The sequence below is a fragment of the Lissotriton helveticus genome, chromosome 5_1 (assembly GCF_964261635.1).
Source record: "Lissotriton helveticus chromosome 5_1, aLisHel1.1, whole genome shotgun sequence".
NCBI lineage: Eukaryota > Metazoa > Chordata > Amphibia > Caudata > Salamandridae > Lissotriton > Lissotriton helveticus.
Genome location: NC_136065.1, coordinates 1,892,575,728 through 1,892,595,103, shown reverse-complemented (window position 1 = coordinate 1,892,595,103; position 19,376 = coordinate 1,892,575,728). Strand labels below are relative to the sequence as shown.

At 45.3% G+C, this 19,376-nt stretch overlaps 1 protein-coding gene across 3 annotated transcripts in view; it reads right to left on the bottom strand.

The window, feature by feature from the left end:
* The window catches only part of STAT3 (signal transducer and activator of transcription 3), a 397,539-nt gene that overhangs the window by 69,769 nt on the left and 308,394 nt on the right, over positions 1 to 19,376 (bottom strand). For 2 of the 3 annotated variants that reach the window (XM_078645389.1, XM_078645390.1), the window contains exons 20-22: positions 17,523 to 17,662; positions 16,401 to 16,616; positions 9,674 to 9,716 (exon numbers count right to left, since the gene is read on the bottom strand). In XM_078645389.1, coding sequence (XP_078501515.1) covers positions 9,674 to 9,716; positions 16,401 to 16,616; positions 17,523 to 17,662 — 399 coding nt within the window. The remainder of the gene's footprint in view (positions 1 to 9,673; positions 9,717 to 16,400; positions 16,617 to 17,522; positions 17,663 to 19,376) is intronic. The other variant, XM_078645391.1, reaches the window with a different exon arrangement.

Genomic DNA, 19,376 nt, shown 5'->3' with positions numbered 1-19,376 from the left:
GGGGCACGATTATAGTGCAAGTGTGTGGGCGCAGTACTATTCAATAAAATCAGGGGCTAAGAACGAAGATTTTAAAAAAATAGAAAAAACGGGAATTATTAAAATTACTGTAGCGCTATGCACCTAGTTACCCTCTAGCGCTAACGCGCAATCTAGAACTAAGCACACCTCTCCCAAAAGGTCGGGAAGCTCGAGGTGCTCGCCCTAAATAGAGGCTCACCTGCTGTCCAATGAGAGCACTAGAGCGCTCTGGCAGTAGTATGGTGAGAGTCCAACCTCCCCCAAGATGGCGGCAGGCGCCTCGAGTGGCAGTAGAACAAACACTGCAATCCGCTCTACAAGCGGTGAGGGGCACGATTATAGTGCAAGTGTGTGGGCGCAGTACTATTCAATAAAATCAGGGCCTAAGAACGAAGATTTAAAAAAAATAGAAAAAACGGGAATTATTAAAATTACTGTAGCGCTATGCACCTAGTTACCCTCTAGCGCTAACGCGCAATCTAGAACTAAGCACACCTCTCCCAAAAGGTCGGGAAGCTCGAGGTGCTCGCCCTAAATAGAGGCTCACCTGTTGTCCAATGAGAGCACTAGAGCGCTCTGGCAGTAGTATGGTGAGAGTCCAACCTCCCCCAAGATGGCGGCAGGCGCCTCGAGTGGCAGTAGAACAAACACTGCAATCCGCTCTACAAGCGGTGAGGGGCACGATTATAGTGCAAGTGTGTGGGCGCAGTACTATTCAATAAAATCAGGGGCTAAGAACGAAGATTTAAAAAAAATAGAAAAAACGGGAATTATTAAAATTACTGTAGCGCTATGCACCTAGTTACCCTCTAGCGCTAACGCGCAATCTAGAACTAAGCACACCTCTCCCAAAAGGTCGGGAAGCTCGAGGTGCTCACCCTAAATAGAGGCTCACCTGCTGTCCAATGAGAGCACTAGAGCGCTCTGGCAGTAGTATGGTGAGAGTCCAACCTCCCCCAAGATGGCGGCAGGCGCCTCGAGTGGCAGTAGAACAAACACTGCAATCCGCTCTACAAGCGGTGAGGGGCACGATTATAGTGCAAGTGTGTGGGCGCAGTACTATTCAATAAAATCAGGGGCTAAGAACGAAGATTTAAAAAAAATAGAAAAAACGGGAATTATTAAAATTACTGTAGCGCTATGCACCTAGTTACCCTCTAGCTCTAACGCGCAATCTAGAACTAAGCACACCTCTCCCAAAAGGTCGGGAAGCTCGAGGTGCTCGCCCTAAATAGAGGCTCACCTGCCTTCCAATGAGAGCACTAGAGCGCTCTGGCAGTAGCGGAGCCGGATCGAGGGAGGCATCGGGGACGGTGCCGCCCAAAGACGGCGCCGGGGGTGACACCTGAGGGACCGGCGCCGGGGAGGTCGTTAGGTCCACCGGCGACGACCCGGATCCGGACCCAGTGGGGGCCTGCGGCGCCGGGCCCGAAGGCGCCGAGGCCGAAGCACCCGACTGCGTCGGGGCCGGAGCCCCTGACCCGCTAGGGCCCCCAGACGGGTCCGCTGGGCCCGAAGGCGCCGCAGAGCCCGTCGGAGAAGAGAGGGACCCCATGGCCATGAGGAACCGCTCGATCTCCGGCGTCGCGCGCGGCCCAGGGACCGGAGGGTATGGGGCCGGACACAACGCCTGCGACTGAGCCACCTGAACCCCCGGCCGCGTCGAGCGAGCGTCGGGGGGGGGGGGGGATGGGCTGGGGGTCGGAAGAGCGATGACGCCTCTTCGACTTCTTGTGCTTACCTGACGACTTCGACCCCGAGGAGTGATGTCGACTCCCGGAGCTATGATGGCTCCGCTCCCGCGACCGGTCCCTCGGCCTCCGTCCGGACCGAGACCTCTCTCGGCGCGGGGCCGACTGCCGGAGTTCGAGTCGCTTGCGGGACCGCTCCCGCCTAGCTTTCGAAGTCAGGGCCCGGCAGTCGGAACAGGTCATGTCATCGTGGTCGACGCCGAGACAGTGGAGACACCGACGGGGAGGGTCGGTGACCGACATCAGTCGGTCGCAATCCTCACAGGGCTTAAAACCTGGCATCCCTACCGGCACCGCTCGGAGTCGAAGACTCGAAAAAGAATGATCAAAAGAGATCAAAAAGTTTAGTCAAAAAAGACTAAGGTACCACTTTTTCGGGATCTGCGCCGCTGGCGCGGAAAAAAGAAGAACTGACGTCAGCACGCGGAGGCGGCGTCCAAGTACTCAGACGACGTCATCACGGTGCCCACGACGCCGACGACGGACGCGGATCCGCAGACGACGCCTACCGACGCGCAAGGGTACTGCTACGCAAAAAATTTCCGGAACCAGTCTGACGCCTGGGGATATTCTAAGGTAAGGAATCTATCTAAGGTAAGGAATCTATCACTAACGTGTCTCTTTCAGATGTATCTATCAGAGAGCTGCCACTCGCAGAGAAATTGGCCAATGGCAGAATTGACTAATGGATGAATAGGGGTGGCTGAAAGCCCCTATTAGTAAGTATATTATACACATGATTTTAGTATAATCGAAGCTGGGATGATGCCAGACATAAAATGGTTCGTAGAATTATATGTCTTCCACTGACCAGATTGGAAACAGACACACACTTTGAAAATTAGAGTATTTTCGGACTATTGATCTTGCTTGGCAGTGTGCCTAAACAAGGCTGGGCAGCCACCACAATCCACTGGTCACTGACACAAACTAAGATTCCCCTTCTTTGCTGTAACATGAAAATCTTTGGGGCAATTACTGTTGTAAATCATTAACTGCACTAACCACCTGTTCTTCAATGAAATGTGAACATTACCGAGATTACTGATGACATTGAACTGCAGCTAAAAAATATCTCCTGACAGAACAAGAGAAGGACCTTCGTACAAATAAATACAATTGTTTAGATCCTGTTGGAAAAAGGCTACCCCCCACGAGACGACTACTTCCTTTTCCCTATGACAAAACGTGTCTTCAATGTTGTGATTTAGTGGGCTAATTAGGAGCTCACCCAACCTTTGCAAATTCCTTTTAACTCAAACAAAGCACATACTTGCAAATGTTTTTTGTCACTGGAAATGACGACTTACAACTGAATGCTGCTAGACATTGCAATGGGGATAAAAGGAGTACTGTGAAGTTTTCAAAGAGTTTAGAATTACACCTAGAGGTAAAGAACACTTTATTCAGTTATCAGCAAGACATTAGTTGCCATATAAAGGCAACAGCTGTACAACATTTATCAACTAATGCCCTGAGGAACAAAAGACACATTTGCAAAAAGCACTTCAAATACTCAGATAATGGTTCTCCATACATCCTCCGGCCAAAAAGAACTATCAATCGTCCATCTCTCTCAATACTGTTCAGAATCTTCATTATTTGTTTGAACTCCTAGGGAGTAATTCGTAGGCACATCCTATTTTATGTACATTCTTCAATTGTCCTAATCAAAAACATAACATGGGCAAGGGGCTTTGGTGAGCGTGCATATTAATTTTGTCTGAAACACTAGCACTTTCGCCTACCAAGGCAAAGCTTAAAACAGTGACAGTTTTTAAAAAGGGTTCACAAATAATTTTATGGCCTAAGTGGATATGCAAACAGAACAAAACACCCTAAAGAACAAGTTACTTACCTTCGGTAACGCTTTTTCTGGTAGATACAGTATCTGCCTGTGGATTCCTCACCTTGTGAATATCCCCCTTGCGTCAGCAACGTTCGGAATTTTTCTTTGTAGCACGCCGGCGTGGGCGACGTCACAGGAACGCGGCACCGCGCGCGACTCCGTCTGACGTCACAGACCCCTTATTAGGCCTACGTCGGCGTGATGACATCAGTTCCGCCCTTTTTTCCGTGCCTTCGAGGCACCCGGACGGACCAATGACAGGAAATATACATATATACAATGTACACAGTACATACAAACCATAATAGCACACATAGTGCGTAGCAAAGGTATCAAAAACCCAATAAATATACAAATAAATATACAAATAAGACCAGGTATAGCAGAGTGGACAACGGGGAGGCGGGCGGGTCAGTGAGGAATCCACAGGCAGATACTGTATCTACCAGAAAAAGCGTTACCGAAGGTAAGTAACTTGTTCTTCTGATAGATACATCTGCCTTGTGGATTCCTCGACTTGTGAATAGAGTCCCACAGCAGTCCCCACTCCCGGAGGAGGGTGTCCACTCTGCTACACCAGGAAATCTTGGAGGACAGAACGCGCGAAGTGGCCGTCCCTCCTCACCTCGGTATCCAAGCAGTAGTGCTTCGCAAAAGTGTGGAGGGAGGCCCAAGTCGCGGCTCTGCAAATGTCCTCAACAGGTACACCTCTAGACAATGCAGAAGTAGCACACCTTGCTCTGGTAGAATGAGCTCTTATACCCTCAGGAGGGTCCTTACCCGCCAGAGAGTAGCAAATCTTGATGCACAGGATTATCCACCTGGAAAGTGTGCGCTTGTGCACCGATCTGCCCTTCCGACAGCCAGCAAAACCAACAAACAGCTGGTCGTCAATCCGGAAGTCTTTAGTTCTATCCAGATAAAAGGACACCGCCCTCTTAGGGTCCAAACGGTGCAGTCTCTCTTCCTCCTTAGAAGGGTGAGGGGGTGGATAGAAGGTAGGAAGGGTAATGGATTGTCCTAGATGGAAGGGAGTTACCACCTTAGGCAGAAAAGCAGCCCTGGTCCTAAGAACCATTCGTTCAGCATGAATGGTCAGGAATGGGGGTTTAGAACTAAGAGCTTGAAGCTCACTCATCCTCCTTGACGAGGTGATCGCTACTAAGAAGACCGTCTTAAAAGACAAAAGCCTCATGGGACACTTGTGTAAGGGTTCGAAGGGAGAACCCATCAAGAATGTTAAGACAAGATTCAAGTCCCATTGAGGCACGATAAATGGAGAAGGAGGGAACTTATTCAGGAGGCCCTTCAGAAACCTCAAAACCACTGGAGATTTAAAAAGAGACGGCTGATCCGGCAAGCAGAGAAATGCCGATAACGCCGAAAGGTAACCTTTGACTGTGGCAACAGCAAATCCTTGCTGTGCCAAAGAGAGAGCAAACTGCAAAATATCAGACAGATGAGCCCTCAAGGGGTCAACAGCCTTCTCCCTACACCAAACAACAAATTTAGACCATCTATACGAATAGATGGACTTGGTGGAGTCACGCCTGGCCGAAAGAATGACATCCACCACATCGTGAGGGAGAGAAAAAGAGTACAGGTTGCCCCGTTCAATCTCCAGGCATGAAGGTCTAATGTCTGGAGGTGGGGTGTAGAACCTGCCCCTCATCTGAGAGAGGAGGTCTGCCCTGAGAGGGAGACGGAGCGGCGGGTGAGAGGAGAGGTGGAGAAGGTCCGTGTACCACACCCTTCTTGGCCAATCCGGGGCGACCAATATGACTTGGGCCTGGTCCTGGCGAATCTTCCTCAGAACCAGAGGAATTAAGGGTATGGGGGGAAACGCGTAAAGGAGTTGATTTCCCCAACTCAACTGAAACGCGTCCCCCAAAGCTCCTTGCATCGGATACTGGAGACTGCAGAATGACAGGCAGTGAGCGTTCTCGTGAGTGGCGAACAGGTCCACCCGAGGAGTCCCCCACATCTGAAAGATGTCGTGAACAACCTCCGGGTGAAGCCTCCACTCGTGATCGGCAGAGAACTGCCGACTGAGAACGTCTGCGCGAACGTTCAGAACTCCGGCCAGATGATTTGCCATCAGACAAATCTGATGGTCCTGAACCCAGGACCAGAGACGCAGAGCCTCTCTGCAGAGACACTGCGACCCCACTCCTCCCTGCTTGTTGATGTACCACATCGCGGTCGTGTTGTCCGTCAGGACCTGGACCGAACGACCGCGAAGGGAAGGGAGGAAGGCCTTGAGCGCCAAACGTATCGCCCGTAACTCTGGAAGGTTGATATGAAGCAACCTTTCCTCTAGAGACCAAAGTCCTTTGACCTCCAGATCCCCCAGATGAGCACCCCACCCTAGAGTGGATGCATCAGTTATCACTGTGGCCACCGATGGAGGCAACTGGAAAGGTTTTCCCTGAGAAAGATTTCTTTCCACACTCCACCAGGACAAATCCGCCGCAGTCTCTCTGGAGATCCTCACTGACTCCCTGAGATCTCCGTTGTGCTGATACCACTGCCTGCGGAGACACCACTGGAGTGCCCTCATGTGCCAGCGTGCATGGTTGACCAACAGAATGCAAGAAGCCATCAGACCTAGCAGACGAAGGACCTTCAGGACTGGAACAACCGCTCCATTGAAAAATAAAGGAATCATTTCCTGTATGTCGCGAATCCTTAGAGGTGGAGGGAATGCACGACATACAGTAGTGTCCAGTACCGCACCTATGAACAGGTTGCGCTGGGAGGGCACCAGGTGAGACTTGGGTACATTTATCGAAAAACCCAACCTGTGTAACAACTGAGTTGTCTCTGGCAAATGAAGGAGCACCTTCTCTGGCGACTCTGCTTTGATGAGCCAGTCGTCCAGATACGGAAATACAGGAATCCCCGATCTTCTGAGATGTGCTGCCACCACTGCCATCACCTTGGTGAAAACTCGAGGCGCAGTAGTAAGTCCAAACGGAAGGACCGCAAACTGGTAGTGTTGCGAACCCACCGTAAAACGGAGATACTTCCTGTGCGACTTCAGGATAGGGATGTGAAAATAAGCATCCTGCAAGTCGATCGACACCATCCAGTCTTCTTCCAACAGCGTTTGAAGAACCTGCGCAAGAGTGAGCATCTTGAACTTTTCTTGTTTCAGATACAAGTTCAAGATCCTGAGATCCAGGATTGGCCGAAGCCTGACATCCTTCTTGGGGATCAGAAAATACCGGGAGTAGCATCCCTGACCCCTCTCCTGCTCCGGAACCACCTCTATCGCACCCTTTCTGAAAAGTGCCAGGACTTCTTCCTGCAAGAGAAGCAGGTGGTCCTTCGAACAATAACCTTGGCAAGGAGGGTAATTGGGAGGAAATTCCCGAAAGGGAAGGGCATACCCATTTCCTACGAGATTGAGAACCCAAAGATCTGATGTAACCGATTCCCAATCCCGTAGAAAATGAGTAAGCCGACCCCCTACCGGACCTGCATGATCCGGAATGGCGGATCTAGGGCTCCTTTGCTGCTGCAGGTGGGGGGTGGGTATTAGAGGAGGAAGTAGCTTGACGTCCACGTCCACGACCCTTCTGTCTACCTCTATAAGACTTGTACAGAGGGTTCTGTTGCTGCTGTTGCTGCTGGCCTTGCCTGAAAGGATGAAAGGAAGATCTGCCAAAACCTCTGAACTTTCTGGAAGCTGTACCTCTCGACTGTAAACCCAAAGATCTAGCCGTCGCCCGGCTATCTTTGAATCTCTCCAGAGCTGTATCTGCTTTCTTTCCAAAGAGACCAACCCCGCCAAAAGGTAAATCCAAAAGAGTAGTCTGTACATCAGTGAAAAACTCTGAGGATTTTAACCAAGCAGCTCTTCTGGTAGCTACCGAAGAACCCATTATCCTAACCACGGAGTCAGCAGTGTCCATGCCACTTTGAATAACTTGGCGGGCCGCAGCTTGAGTATCCAAAACAACTTCATTAAAGTTTTTTCTGTCCTCTTCTGGAAGTTTAGCAGATAATTGTTTGACTGAGTCCATTAAGGCATGCACATATCTGCCAAGCAAACAAGTAGCATTTGTAGATTTTAAGGCCATGCTACCAGAGGAGAAGACTTTCTTAGCGGCCTGATCCAACTTCTTGGAGTCTTTAGCTCCAGGAACTTGAGGAAAGGAGCCAGCTGATCTATTCGCACAAGCAGCATGAACTACCAGACTCTCTGGCGAAGGGTGAGATGATAAGAACTCAGGATCCCCAGGAGCCACCCTATAACGTCTCGCCACCGATCTAGATACTGCAGGTGCAGACAAAGGCTTTTTCCAAACCTCCAGAATTGGTTCTGTCAGAGCTTCAGTAAAAGGTACAGTAGGCTCAATGATAGAAGAAGGTGAATGTAAGACTTCTGTGAGGATATTAGGTTTAAACTCAACAGTTGGTAAAGTTAAATTTAATAAATCAGCAGCTTTTCTAATAACCATATGGTATGGAACGACATCCTTGGAGGGTGCATCTGAAACCACAGGTAATCCCCATTCCGGAGAAAGTTAAAGACTGCTAGCAGAATGAAGATCCTCAAAATAATCATCATTCTCCTGAAGTTCACCTTCCTCCATTTCAGATTCCACAAACTCTTTTTCCTCAAGTAGACGCTGGGCTCTACGTCTCGACCACTCCATACGGATCGACGTCGACGGATTCGGTAACTACTCCGATGGAGTCGGAGCCGGCGTCGACCGAGGAGCAGGAGCAACCGGAGTCAGAGAAACAGGAACCGGCGTCAAGCCTCGATCTGAATTCCGAGGTCGCTCCGGAGTCGGCGAAGCCGTGCGCGGAGTCGAAGACCTCGGCGGCGCTGAACCGATCCAAGGAGGACATGGAGTCGGCATGAAGGGTAGAAAAGGCGCCGGTGCATAAGCTTGGGGGATACCCAAGTTGAAAGACAAAGGACCCATAGGACCCGCAGGTGCTCCAGTGGGGTACATTGCTCTTGCATACACTCCATACATAGCATTTAGGAAATGCGATGTATCTTGACCAGGACCAGGAAAAGAAGGGTAAGAACCCATAGGATTCGTAGGAGGCTGAAGTGGATTCGGCTCCTCTTGGTCCTTTAGGTTTTCCGGTTCATCCTCCGGAATCGGAGATTGAGGGACCTCCACGACGTCCTCATGCCCCGAAGACTGACCCGAAGCCGGATTCGGATCCAGCTCCAGCGTACACTCTCGAGATCTTACCGGAGTGGTAGCATCAGCAGGAGATGGAGACACAAAGTCCTTGTGATGCTTTCGAGAAGATTTCTTCTTAGAGTCCGAAGATCCCGAATGATGGTGAGAACTATGCTTCTTCCTCATGTCTTTTCTTCGAGGAACCCGAAGCATGTCCAGAAGCCGATTTCGATACCGACTCTGATCTGGACCTCGATCGCGACCTCGATGACTTCGATCGCGACCTCGACCGTGACTTCGATTTCGACTTCGGTCTCGATCTGGAGTGTCTCGATCTTGATCTCGAAGATCTATCGGCTTCTTTACCTTTTATCTTGGCTAATAAAAGTTTAGCTTCTCTTTCACGCAGAGCCTTCGGATTCATTTTCGAACAGGATCGACAGCCCTTGACGTCGTGATCCGATCCCAAACACCATAAACAATCCTCGTGTGGATCAGTAATTGACATCATCCTGGCACACGAGCCACACTGTTTGAATCCTGTTTTCTTCTACGACATCTTCGACGAAGAACAGAAACAGTAACAACAAAAAGAAACAAAGTCTCTATCTGTAACTACAGAAGATCCCTGAAACCATTAGCGTCGACGACGCGGAAAAAAGGGAACTGATGTCATCACGCCGACGTAGGCCTAATAAGGGGTCGGTGACGTCAGACGGAGTCGCGCGCGGTGCCGCGTTCCTGTGACGTCGCCCACGCCGGCGTGCTACAAAGAAAAATTCCGAACGTTGCTGACGCAAGGGGGATATTCACAAGGCAGATGTATCTATCAGAAAGCATATTGTAGAACAGTGTCACACAATTGAAAAACATGAAAAATGCAAAGTGAAAATACTTACGGCGTTACACAGATAAACTTTGTTTTCAAGTAGGGAACAGCACCTGTGAGAAATGTAATGAAAAAAAGATATTTACAGATGCCACACTTGTCGTATTCTTTAAGTGTCAAGTAGCACTTTTGAGCCTTTTTTAGTTGGTTAATTGCAACATAATGCAAAACTCTGAAAAAGGAAAGAGTGTGAAGCAAAAAAATATCAATATACCCCATTATTAGAGGCTTAGAAATCTCTCCATTGAGTCTGTTCCCCACAGTCACGGATACCGGTGATACTGGTAACTGCGTGGTGGGGTTGGGAGTGAGTTAACTGTAAGACCTAATTCCCCTGATGATCTTGAGAGGTTTTAGCAGCTCAAATCTCCAAGTGAAAATTAGACCTACAAGGAAACATGAAGATTGATGCCTTGCAGTATGATCATACCTAATCTGTACTAGATTTACCAATCATGATTTGGCTCCCAATAAAATAAAATGCCAATCTCTATTAACTGCCAATATAGTTGTTCTCTCATAGTGAGATGACATCTTCTCTGCGCTCCACTTGCTAGACTGCAGGGACACTACAATCGAAGTGACCATGCACTGACAACATAATAAGGCTATCTCCAGCCATATCTGTGCTAACAGGCTACTCACACTTACCAGTCTAATCAGTAACAGGAAGCTGGCTCATTCTTGACTACAAGTAAAGTTAGCCTCAATAAGCAGCTTCTGCCCAGGATTTTTGAGTAGAAGGTGCATTTGGTGTTTTATAAATCTGTAGTCCATTAAAATGAATTTTACATTATTACATACATGTGGGTGAAAACTGTTGGGTTCTGCCTCAACATGACTCAGTTGATGTATCAGTGGTAAAGGAAGGAGATAGGTTGAGATCCGTTTCTTCTAGATGCTTCACGGCCTTTTTCAGCCCAACCTAGAATGTTACTAGTTTATGGAATGTTCCAGTGTATATGTGATTGAGATGATCAGCTGGAGGAGGAGGTTGTGCAAGAAGACAATAATGGAACTACCTACATGAACACTAGAGTTCAGCATCTTTGTAAAATATTTACAAAAACTACCCTTACTTCCAGAAAAGGATGAAATCTAGAAGAAATGGTGCACCTTACTAGTAAAATGCAGAACCTGGTGCTTTACTAATCCTAGGAGATCCACTGTGCTATAATGTACATCAGAAACTGAAAGTTAATCATTTCCGCTCTGTGGGTAATGGAGTCCTGCACAAAGATCTGAATTTTTCAGGGTATGTTTTACTCAGTAAATCATTTGCAGGGCGATTTAGCTTTGCTCAAGATCTTAGGACTTGGCAAAAAAAACAGATTTCCCTGCAAGATAAGTGGTTTATTTTCACTGTTTTCTTCCAAGGCCAGTCTTTCCTCAGCTACCTTTTCACCCAGACTCTTTTCAACTAATGTATTTCCTGGGAGGACGAGAAGATTTGGAAGAAATGTGTAGTTTGCAGTTCATTTTCCAGATTCCCACACTACTGAGGATTGCGACATGTCATGGACAGGAACGAACCTGTCTCTGGGCTAATATGGGCAAAGAAAGGGAAAAACCCTCTTCCTCACATTCATAGTATAAAAAAGGTCAGAAATACCAGTATTGCTGAAGCTGCCCCAATTGTTAAGTTACCAATTACCCTGTAATTTTCATTCCTGCCTCTACTACTCTCCACTTTGATGCTTACTTTGCACGCTCTGCACTTTATCAGATTTTAAAAAGCCTCAGTGTTGTTTTAACTTGTTTTATTCTGTGCTAATGTGACTTTATTCTGCCTGAACACTATTTTTATTTCGCTGCTCATACTTTGGGAATTTGAGTTGGAGGGAGGGGGAATCGAACCTGACTTTGGCCGCATCTGACCGCCACCGCCATTTTCCTCACGACGGTGCGGTCTAGTTGTTTTACGCTGGCCCTCTCAAAAAACGACACGCGCGACACTGGCGTGCCTAAGGCAAGCCCGTCTGCGCCCTGTCAGCATTCCGGAAGGGGCCGGGGCCGGACATGCTGCCGGTTTTGCCTTGGAGCTCCTCAAAATTATTAGTTATGGCACAAGCTTTCTGTTATACATCAACAAACATTTGGTCTGCAAACCTCATCTTGCCATGACGGGGAATAATCTTCCCCAGAGTTGTAATGACTGTAACTGGACTGTCTGCCCTTCTCTTGGCGAACATATGGTTACCGAGGATCCAAGCTCCCCCAGTTTTAGTTCAGAGGACTCAGGGAGTTGCCTGAAGGCTTTTTTATTGAATGTTCGTTCCTTAAAGAAACATGAGTTTGAAATTTATGAATTGCTAGCTGACTCTTCTCCAGACTTGGTGTTTCTTACAGAAACTTGGCCAACGGACGCCTCTAATCCCACAATAGCCAATGCAGTTCCCCAAGGCCACCAGATGATGAGGAAACATCGCCCTGTGGGGAGAGGTGGTGGGTTAGCCATAATACATAGGAGTTCCATGTCCTGTATTCCTTTGGCTAACTCGTAAATTGAGGGAGCTGAGAGCCTGGGTTTCTCCAAACAATCTCTGCCCATCAAGCCATAGCAGGAATAGTTATTTATCGTCCCTCCGGAGCAGCAAAGAGTTTCCTAGACTCTATCAGCCCCATTATCTATCCTATCGCGGCTAAATACAGCCACTGCGTGGTGCTCGGGGATTTTAACATTCACATGGACAAGCTACTTGATCCTGATTCCATGAGACTACGCGAATCATTCGATACTTTGAATTTGACTCCTTATGTCCACCTCCCTACTCACGATAGGGGACACCTTTTGGATCAGGTCTTTTCTTCCAACCCGATTTGTGCTGACGCCCCTTGTGCCTTAACTTGGTCCGACCATCATTTGTTTGCATTCAAAATTCGGCGCAACAATTCTAGAGCACAATTTTTAGACAAAGATAGGATGTGCCACAGCTCTAGGCGATTCCATCTTATGACCCCTGAGGTGATCCAGTATGCTTTGAGTCACCATCGGATTCCTTCAAGTGGTCATTTGGAACACGATGTTCAGTCCTTGGAAGACTGGCTTTGTTGCCAGGCATCAGAACTGCCCCCCCCCCCTTTTTAGGGCTGCTAAGGCCACTCGTGGTTCTGCCCCGTGGTACACGGAAGCCTTAATGGTCAGTAAGAGGATTTGTAAACATCTTGAAAGAGAGTGGCGTAGGAACTACAGCTCCTCTGATAAATCACTCTATAAAACTGCTCTGAAAAAACACTATAAAAAAGTTTGTGAGGAAAATAAATGTTTTTTAGTAACAAAAATTGACTCTGCAGCCAACAAAAGTATATCCCTTTTTAACATCATAAAAAATGTCTCTTTCCCCACGACTACTTGTCGCCTATTCGCTCCTACAAGCGACTGGACTGAGCATATGGCCTGTTTCTTTCATGAAAAAATTAAAATCATCCAGGATACCTTCTCTGTCTCGCTGCCTAATCAGGAGGATGTTGCAGAATCTGTGATTTCCCAGGAGCAATCCTTGGTGTTTTTGAAATCCTTGAAATCTGGTTCCCCCACGACCCTTGCCCAGCCAAAGTCCTGTCTACTTTAGCAGAAGTGATTAATCTCATAGTGAACCCTATTTTGAATACTGCTTTGCGGGAGGGGTCCATGCCACAAGCGTGGAAACAGGCCAATATCCTCCCGCTGCTAAAGAAACCTACAGCTGACCCTGAGGAAGCCAGTAATTTCTCCTTCCTGCCTTTTTTCTCTAAGGCAGTAGAGAAATATGTTAATGGAGTTTTAACTAACTTTTTGGAAGCCAATCATTTGTTTCACCCCAGCCAGTCAGGTTTCAGAGCTAATTTTAGCACTGAAACAGCTCTGCTTGAGGTGGCTGAAACTATCAAAGCTACCCTGGACAGAGGTGGTAATGCAGTCTTGGTTTTACTGGAACTTTCTGCAGCTTTCGATACTGTGCCAATAATAGATTACTGCAAAGACTTGGGGAGAGCGCTATTGGTGGCACGGTATTGAGATGGTTTACATCTTTTTTAGTTAACCGCTCCCAAACTATCTGGGCTCCTCCTGTTGCTGCAGAGATCCCCTCTCTGAGCGTGGATGTTCCTCAGTGCTCACACTATTTAATTTGTATATGGCCCACTTGCCCCTCTTGCCGAGGAATCTGGGGCTAAAATAGTGTCATAAGCTGATGACACCCAGCTGCTGTTCACTTGCGAGAAGGGCGCAGATTTCAATGGCACTCCCATTAATTCCTGTCTTTCGAAAGTTTTCTCCTGGTTTAGACATAATCATTTAAAATGCAACTCCGAGAAATCTGAGATTTTTTTTTTCAGGCAACGGCCTTGTGAAGCTTGGCATACATGGTGGCCACAGGACATGTCACCCCACTGTGTTTTCTGAATCCACCGTGAAAAGCCTAGGAGTCAAGTTGAATGCATCCCTTTCTATGAAAGCTCAAGTTCAGACTGTGGCTGGGACATGTTTTGGACTATTGATAATGCTGTGGAATTTCCTTCCCTTGCTTTCCATCCTTTATAGGAAAACTGTTGTCCAGGCCTTGGTAGTTTGCAGGCTGGATTATGTGAACTCCTTGTATCTCGGCCTTCCGGATTATCTCCTGAGCCAACTACAAGTGACCCAGAACGCTGCGGCAAGGGCCATTTTCTTGACTGGGCCCAGAACCCAAAGCTCTCTGCTTTTGTCCTCACTGCACTGGCTTCCGGTGCGGAAAAGAATACACTTCAAGGCACTGGTCAAGGTTTTTAAAGCTTTCCACAAGTTTGGAGCACCTTACCTTGGGGACAGATTTCAACCTTATCTTCCCCAACGCACTCTGAGATCTTCTTCTCAACTGCTGATTACTATCCCTAAGGCTCAATTCTCCCAGCTAGGGGGTAGATCTTTTCATGTTGTGGCCTCTAGGTTGTGGAATAGCCTACCTTTTGCTATCAGACAGAACCCTGATCTCCTCATTTTCAGAAAAAATCTGAAAACGTGGCTTTTCCAGCAGTGAAGTTCTGTGACGCTGCTGCGTATGGTTTGATGTTATGTGGTCTTTGCGTTTTGTTCTAGCGCCGGTACACTCCTGGGAGTAGCCGCGCGCTATACAAATATAGATTAACATAACATAACCATAACTGTTCATGTCTTTATGAACAAATCTAGGGAAGAAGAATTGGACCTTCCGAGAATATTTCTGATTCCGTAGGGTATGTATTTATGCATTTAGGCAGGGTGGAAATGGAATACATTTCATCCTACAGAAATTGGTTTTATAGAACGGTGGAGCCAGTGGTAAGATTCAGAGACCTCTACGCTGATCGGTGCTGGTCTTGTACACTGACAAACTTAAATCCGTTTCACATGATTCGGGTCTGCCAAAGGGTTTCGTGACACCACTTTTAAGCATTTCACAGAATAGGTCTTTTTGTCTGGATGGGTCAGTCATCATCTTTATTGTCAGTATTAGAGGTAAAGAGGGTGAATTGTATTTATTTTTTTCTTTTAAAAATGATTATCTAGATATTTAAATGGCAATAGAAAGAATTTGAAAAAGGGAGGAGGTATTCAGTACATAAGGTGGATGACTCAATCACAGAACTAAATTTGCTTTTCAATATGAAATATTCCTGTTGATACTTAATATTCAGAAAGATTTGTATGCAGGGAATTAAGACAACTGTTATTATATGTATTTGTAAAGATAAGAGAATGAAAGCCATGCTATTTTATGTAAGGTTTGTGTAGTACAAGATTTTTTATAAAAATAAATTTGCCCTTTTCTGAGCCCCAATAATGAGTTACTGTCAAATATTACTTATATGTCATTTTTGTCATTTTGCTGCGCCTTAAGTTTTGTTGTATTAGCCAGTGTTAAATGCTAAATGTTTACTAGGAGCTTTCTTTGTAGTAAAATAATTGACAAAAATGACGTAGAGAAAGCCTAAAAAGCTGCATGCACTATACATTTGAAGTATAACTCAATGAGATGTAGATTATAGCTATTGCCTGGTAATCGTATGAGAAAACACTAAACAAGTAACATAAAGCACATGTGCAAAATACAAATACCTTATCTGTCCTGCCATTAGCTGTGGCCAGTGCTCAACAACACAGAGATTTAAGTGCAACTGGTTTGCGCTAATCAAACCAATTTCAAAGCATTGTGTTATCCAGTTTGTTTATCAATTAAATCTCAGTGTAATCCAAAGCCAAGGATTACTAAAGGTCTGCTCAGTAACCAGCTAGAATCAAACTAGAATCTATAGCTAGGAGGATGGCATGTGAAATCCCCAATGAATTTGACAAGGGTTTATGCGAAACAAGATCTTGAAACACATTCAGTTTCCTCCAGGTCACTGAAAACCTATGTGTGTCATATAAGCCAATGTGTCCTAGGCAACCTGTAATACTATATAATAGTACTATACTGTTGTCTTAATACGTTTAACAAAGCAATGTATCTGTTTGCAAAATAACAGTGTGCTGACCCTCTCTCGCACAAGTCATCAGCCAGAAAAATAGTTACTAACCTAACATCACATACATAAATATCATGATGCAAAATTAATTAAAATGCAAGAGTTCCATGATAAATTAGCTTTGTTTCTGTCTTAGGTCATTACTACACAATCACCCACTTGCGTACTGCTGGAAATGTATTATTTAGCCTTGTAACTGACATTTTGTCTTCAGAAGGTTTTGCTGGCAGGCCTTCCTTTGAAAAGATGCCAAAGCACAGAAAATCAACGACTACCTGAGTCTGTAGGTTCAGGATGTTCTTGGCTCTCAGGCCGACAGTACTTTCCAAAAGCATCCTCCTTAGGAATGTCCGGGTACAGATACACTAGAGGGGATACGAGAATGCTGGTGGCATCCATAATTTTATAGCCCATAATAATTTCTGCAAATGACATGCTGTTGAGTTGCTGTTTGGTGTAAGGTTCCACTGACTGGATCTGAGTTTTTCCTAGGTAAAAAAAACAACAACAAAAAAACGATGGGTACATTAACGGAGTGTAACATTGTTGAAACCCCTCTAGGTAATATTCACAACTGCTAAATAACATGTTGGAACCTATTTGCGCATATTAAAGTGCAGGGTCTGGTGGCTCACTGGACTAAAGCAGGCACTGCAGGGGCCTGTAATCGACCTCATGGTCACAGGTTAAAATCCCGGTGGGTCCAATCAGCCTTTCATCCATCTGAGGTCGATAAAATGAGTACCATTGAGTTGGGTAACAATAAACATCTGTTATTCAGCGCCAAGACGCCTACGGGAAATCGTGCGCTTTACAAATACTTATGTTACGTTAGGAAGTTAAATATAGGATTACAGCCATTTGAATCAAAACGTTTCCATATGTATATTTTCTAATTAGAACAAAAACATGTGAGTTCTCATTCAATTAATCAGTGCTAAAAGCAGAGCTAAACAGCTTTCTAGCTATGTATTCTCCCAGATCCATGCAAACTATTGCAACCACCCATTCTGATTCAGTCAGAATGAGAGTTGTCCTACAAATAGAGGGGAGGTCTGAAGCCAGGTGATATTATCACAATGGATATTAAGTCACAATATGTTTCTGACACTTAAAAACAGACAATTACATGTTGAAAGTCAAAGTATGTAGGAAGATTGCAACTGTCTACACAAAATACTCAAGGCCGAACAAATAACTTAAATGTCCTTTTTAGTCAGCAGGGAAGCAAAATAAGGAGTTTGAGTAAACAGAAAGATCGAAGCGCGATTCTGAGTCTGCAAAGACACACAAAGACGTGGGTCTCCATCACACGTTAAGGATCTATGAAAGAGAGAATATTACAATTGTAGATTACAATATAAATTGCACCAAAAACTGAATGAAGGGCATACCACTGATATCCTTTTCCACCCAGGTAAATGTGATTCCTCCCTCCTTGCTGCTTTCACTGAAGCGCAATAAGAAGGTCCCAGGAGGTTTAGGACTGAGGATCGCTCTCTCACGCTCTTTGCTTATGAAACCCAGGATATACCTGACAGGAAGGAAGAGATTTTAAAGAGAAAATTAAAAGGAGGATTTAAGCACATACAAGAGTTACCTTATGCTTTTGGTTTACATGTCAAGACTAGTTGACCTATACACAAATTACTGTGTGACTACAAATGTACTGTGTGCTGATTGTCGTCAACAGCAACATTTACCAGTCATGGCCGAAGTAAAGAAAGAGAAACGCTAAGTTACTTTTCTACTAAAAAATAATGCTTCATATTCTAATTCCGACCTATGGCCATAGTATATTCTCACGCATTTTCAGTCCTGTTGGATTAAACAAAATTTAGGTGTAGCAGCTCCACAACATAAATCATTGATGCCGAAGTAGGAGGTGACATCCTCAGTACGGTACCTCTTCAAGGAAAATAGAACAATATTCCTATTTTAGTTATTCTTTTTATTAAAGTGTGTCAGAGCTTGGCGGTAATGAAAAGAGAGTAGAGCACAAGTTGCTCTGACAGAAATATGTTGGCAGCAGGGAGGTGTTGATACTACAAACACAGGCTGTATATCTGATAAAAAGTCTCAAAAACTTAAATATTTTGCATGGTGTAGCATTATTTATTTTGATGTTAGTCACAGCTCAATTGATAAGAGGTGTTTTGGGCGTCTAGTGAACATCACAAAGAGTCTAGCATCCAAATATGCAGGGGAGAATGTTACATTTACACAGTTGATGAACTCCTGTTACTTGTTTTGACGTCTGATTTTAAATAATTTTTCTGTGATATTATATTATCAATTTTGTCTTGACTGATTTTTGAGTCTTACGATTAGGAAAACCAGCGTGAAATGTAATTGCTTTGTTGATTGTGAAGTAACGGCATTTGTGTGTGGTTGGGCTGGTTTTACTGAGCTTTTTTATTTTTTATTATTTCTGTGGAGGTGGCAATATGTTATTCCTACACTCGTGTCGTAGACTGCATGGCGCATGTGCAAGGGAGAAGAGACTGGAAAAAAGTCTCCTGCTACAAAGCTGCACCAAAGGTACCCCTATCTGCACCTATCCATGCCAAGGACACAGAGGAATCCAGCAATGCTGTCCATTTAGCTTTAGAAAGAAATATGTATATCTAATATCAACTGGAGAAGCTAACTCTGTATTTAATCCTTGTAAGCAAAACAGCATACTACCTTCTGCACAATCATGTGAGATTGGATTGTTGTGTTCTAATTCAACTGTCTCCTTCTGCTCAGCTCTCTTAACTCTCAGATCCTTTCGTAAGCATAGTGAGGAGATTTATCATTTTAAGACGGATCAGAAAATAAATATATTTTTATAACAAAACTTTTTTAATATTCTGAAACAGGAAGGTTTGAAAATATTACACGTTGATTGCCAGAGTAGAATGGTAGGATAATCCTTAATTTATCATCTGTATTTAGTGATAAAGTCACTTTCACTGGCAACAAGAGCTGAAGGCAGAATAAATGGCCTTTATTTCACTAAACGCTTAAACAACCTTTACAGGGATTTCAGCTTATTGTCCACCGAGTAGCGCAAATAAGGTTGGTACTGATTTCACCAATTTTGAATTCCCACTTGTTTCAGGTGCTTTATTTTTGTGCGTTCAGAGATGTAAATGATACCATAAGAAACTAGCAAATAAGTGGTTTCGTACAATTAAGTCAATATTTGTAGATTGCTTAGTTTTGCCCAATCAGTGAATCTATGTGTGCAGCAGGCTGAGCTC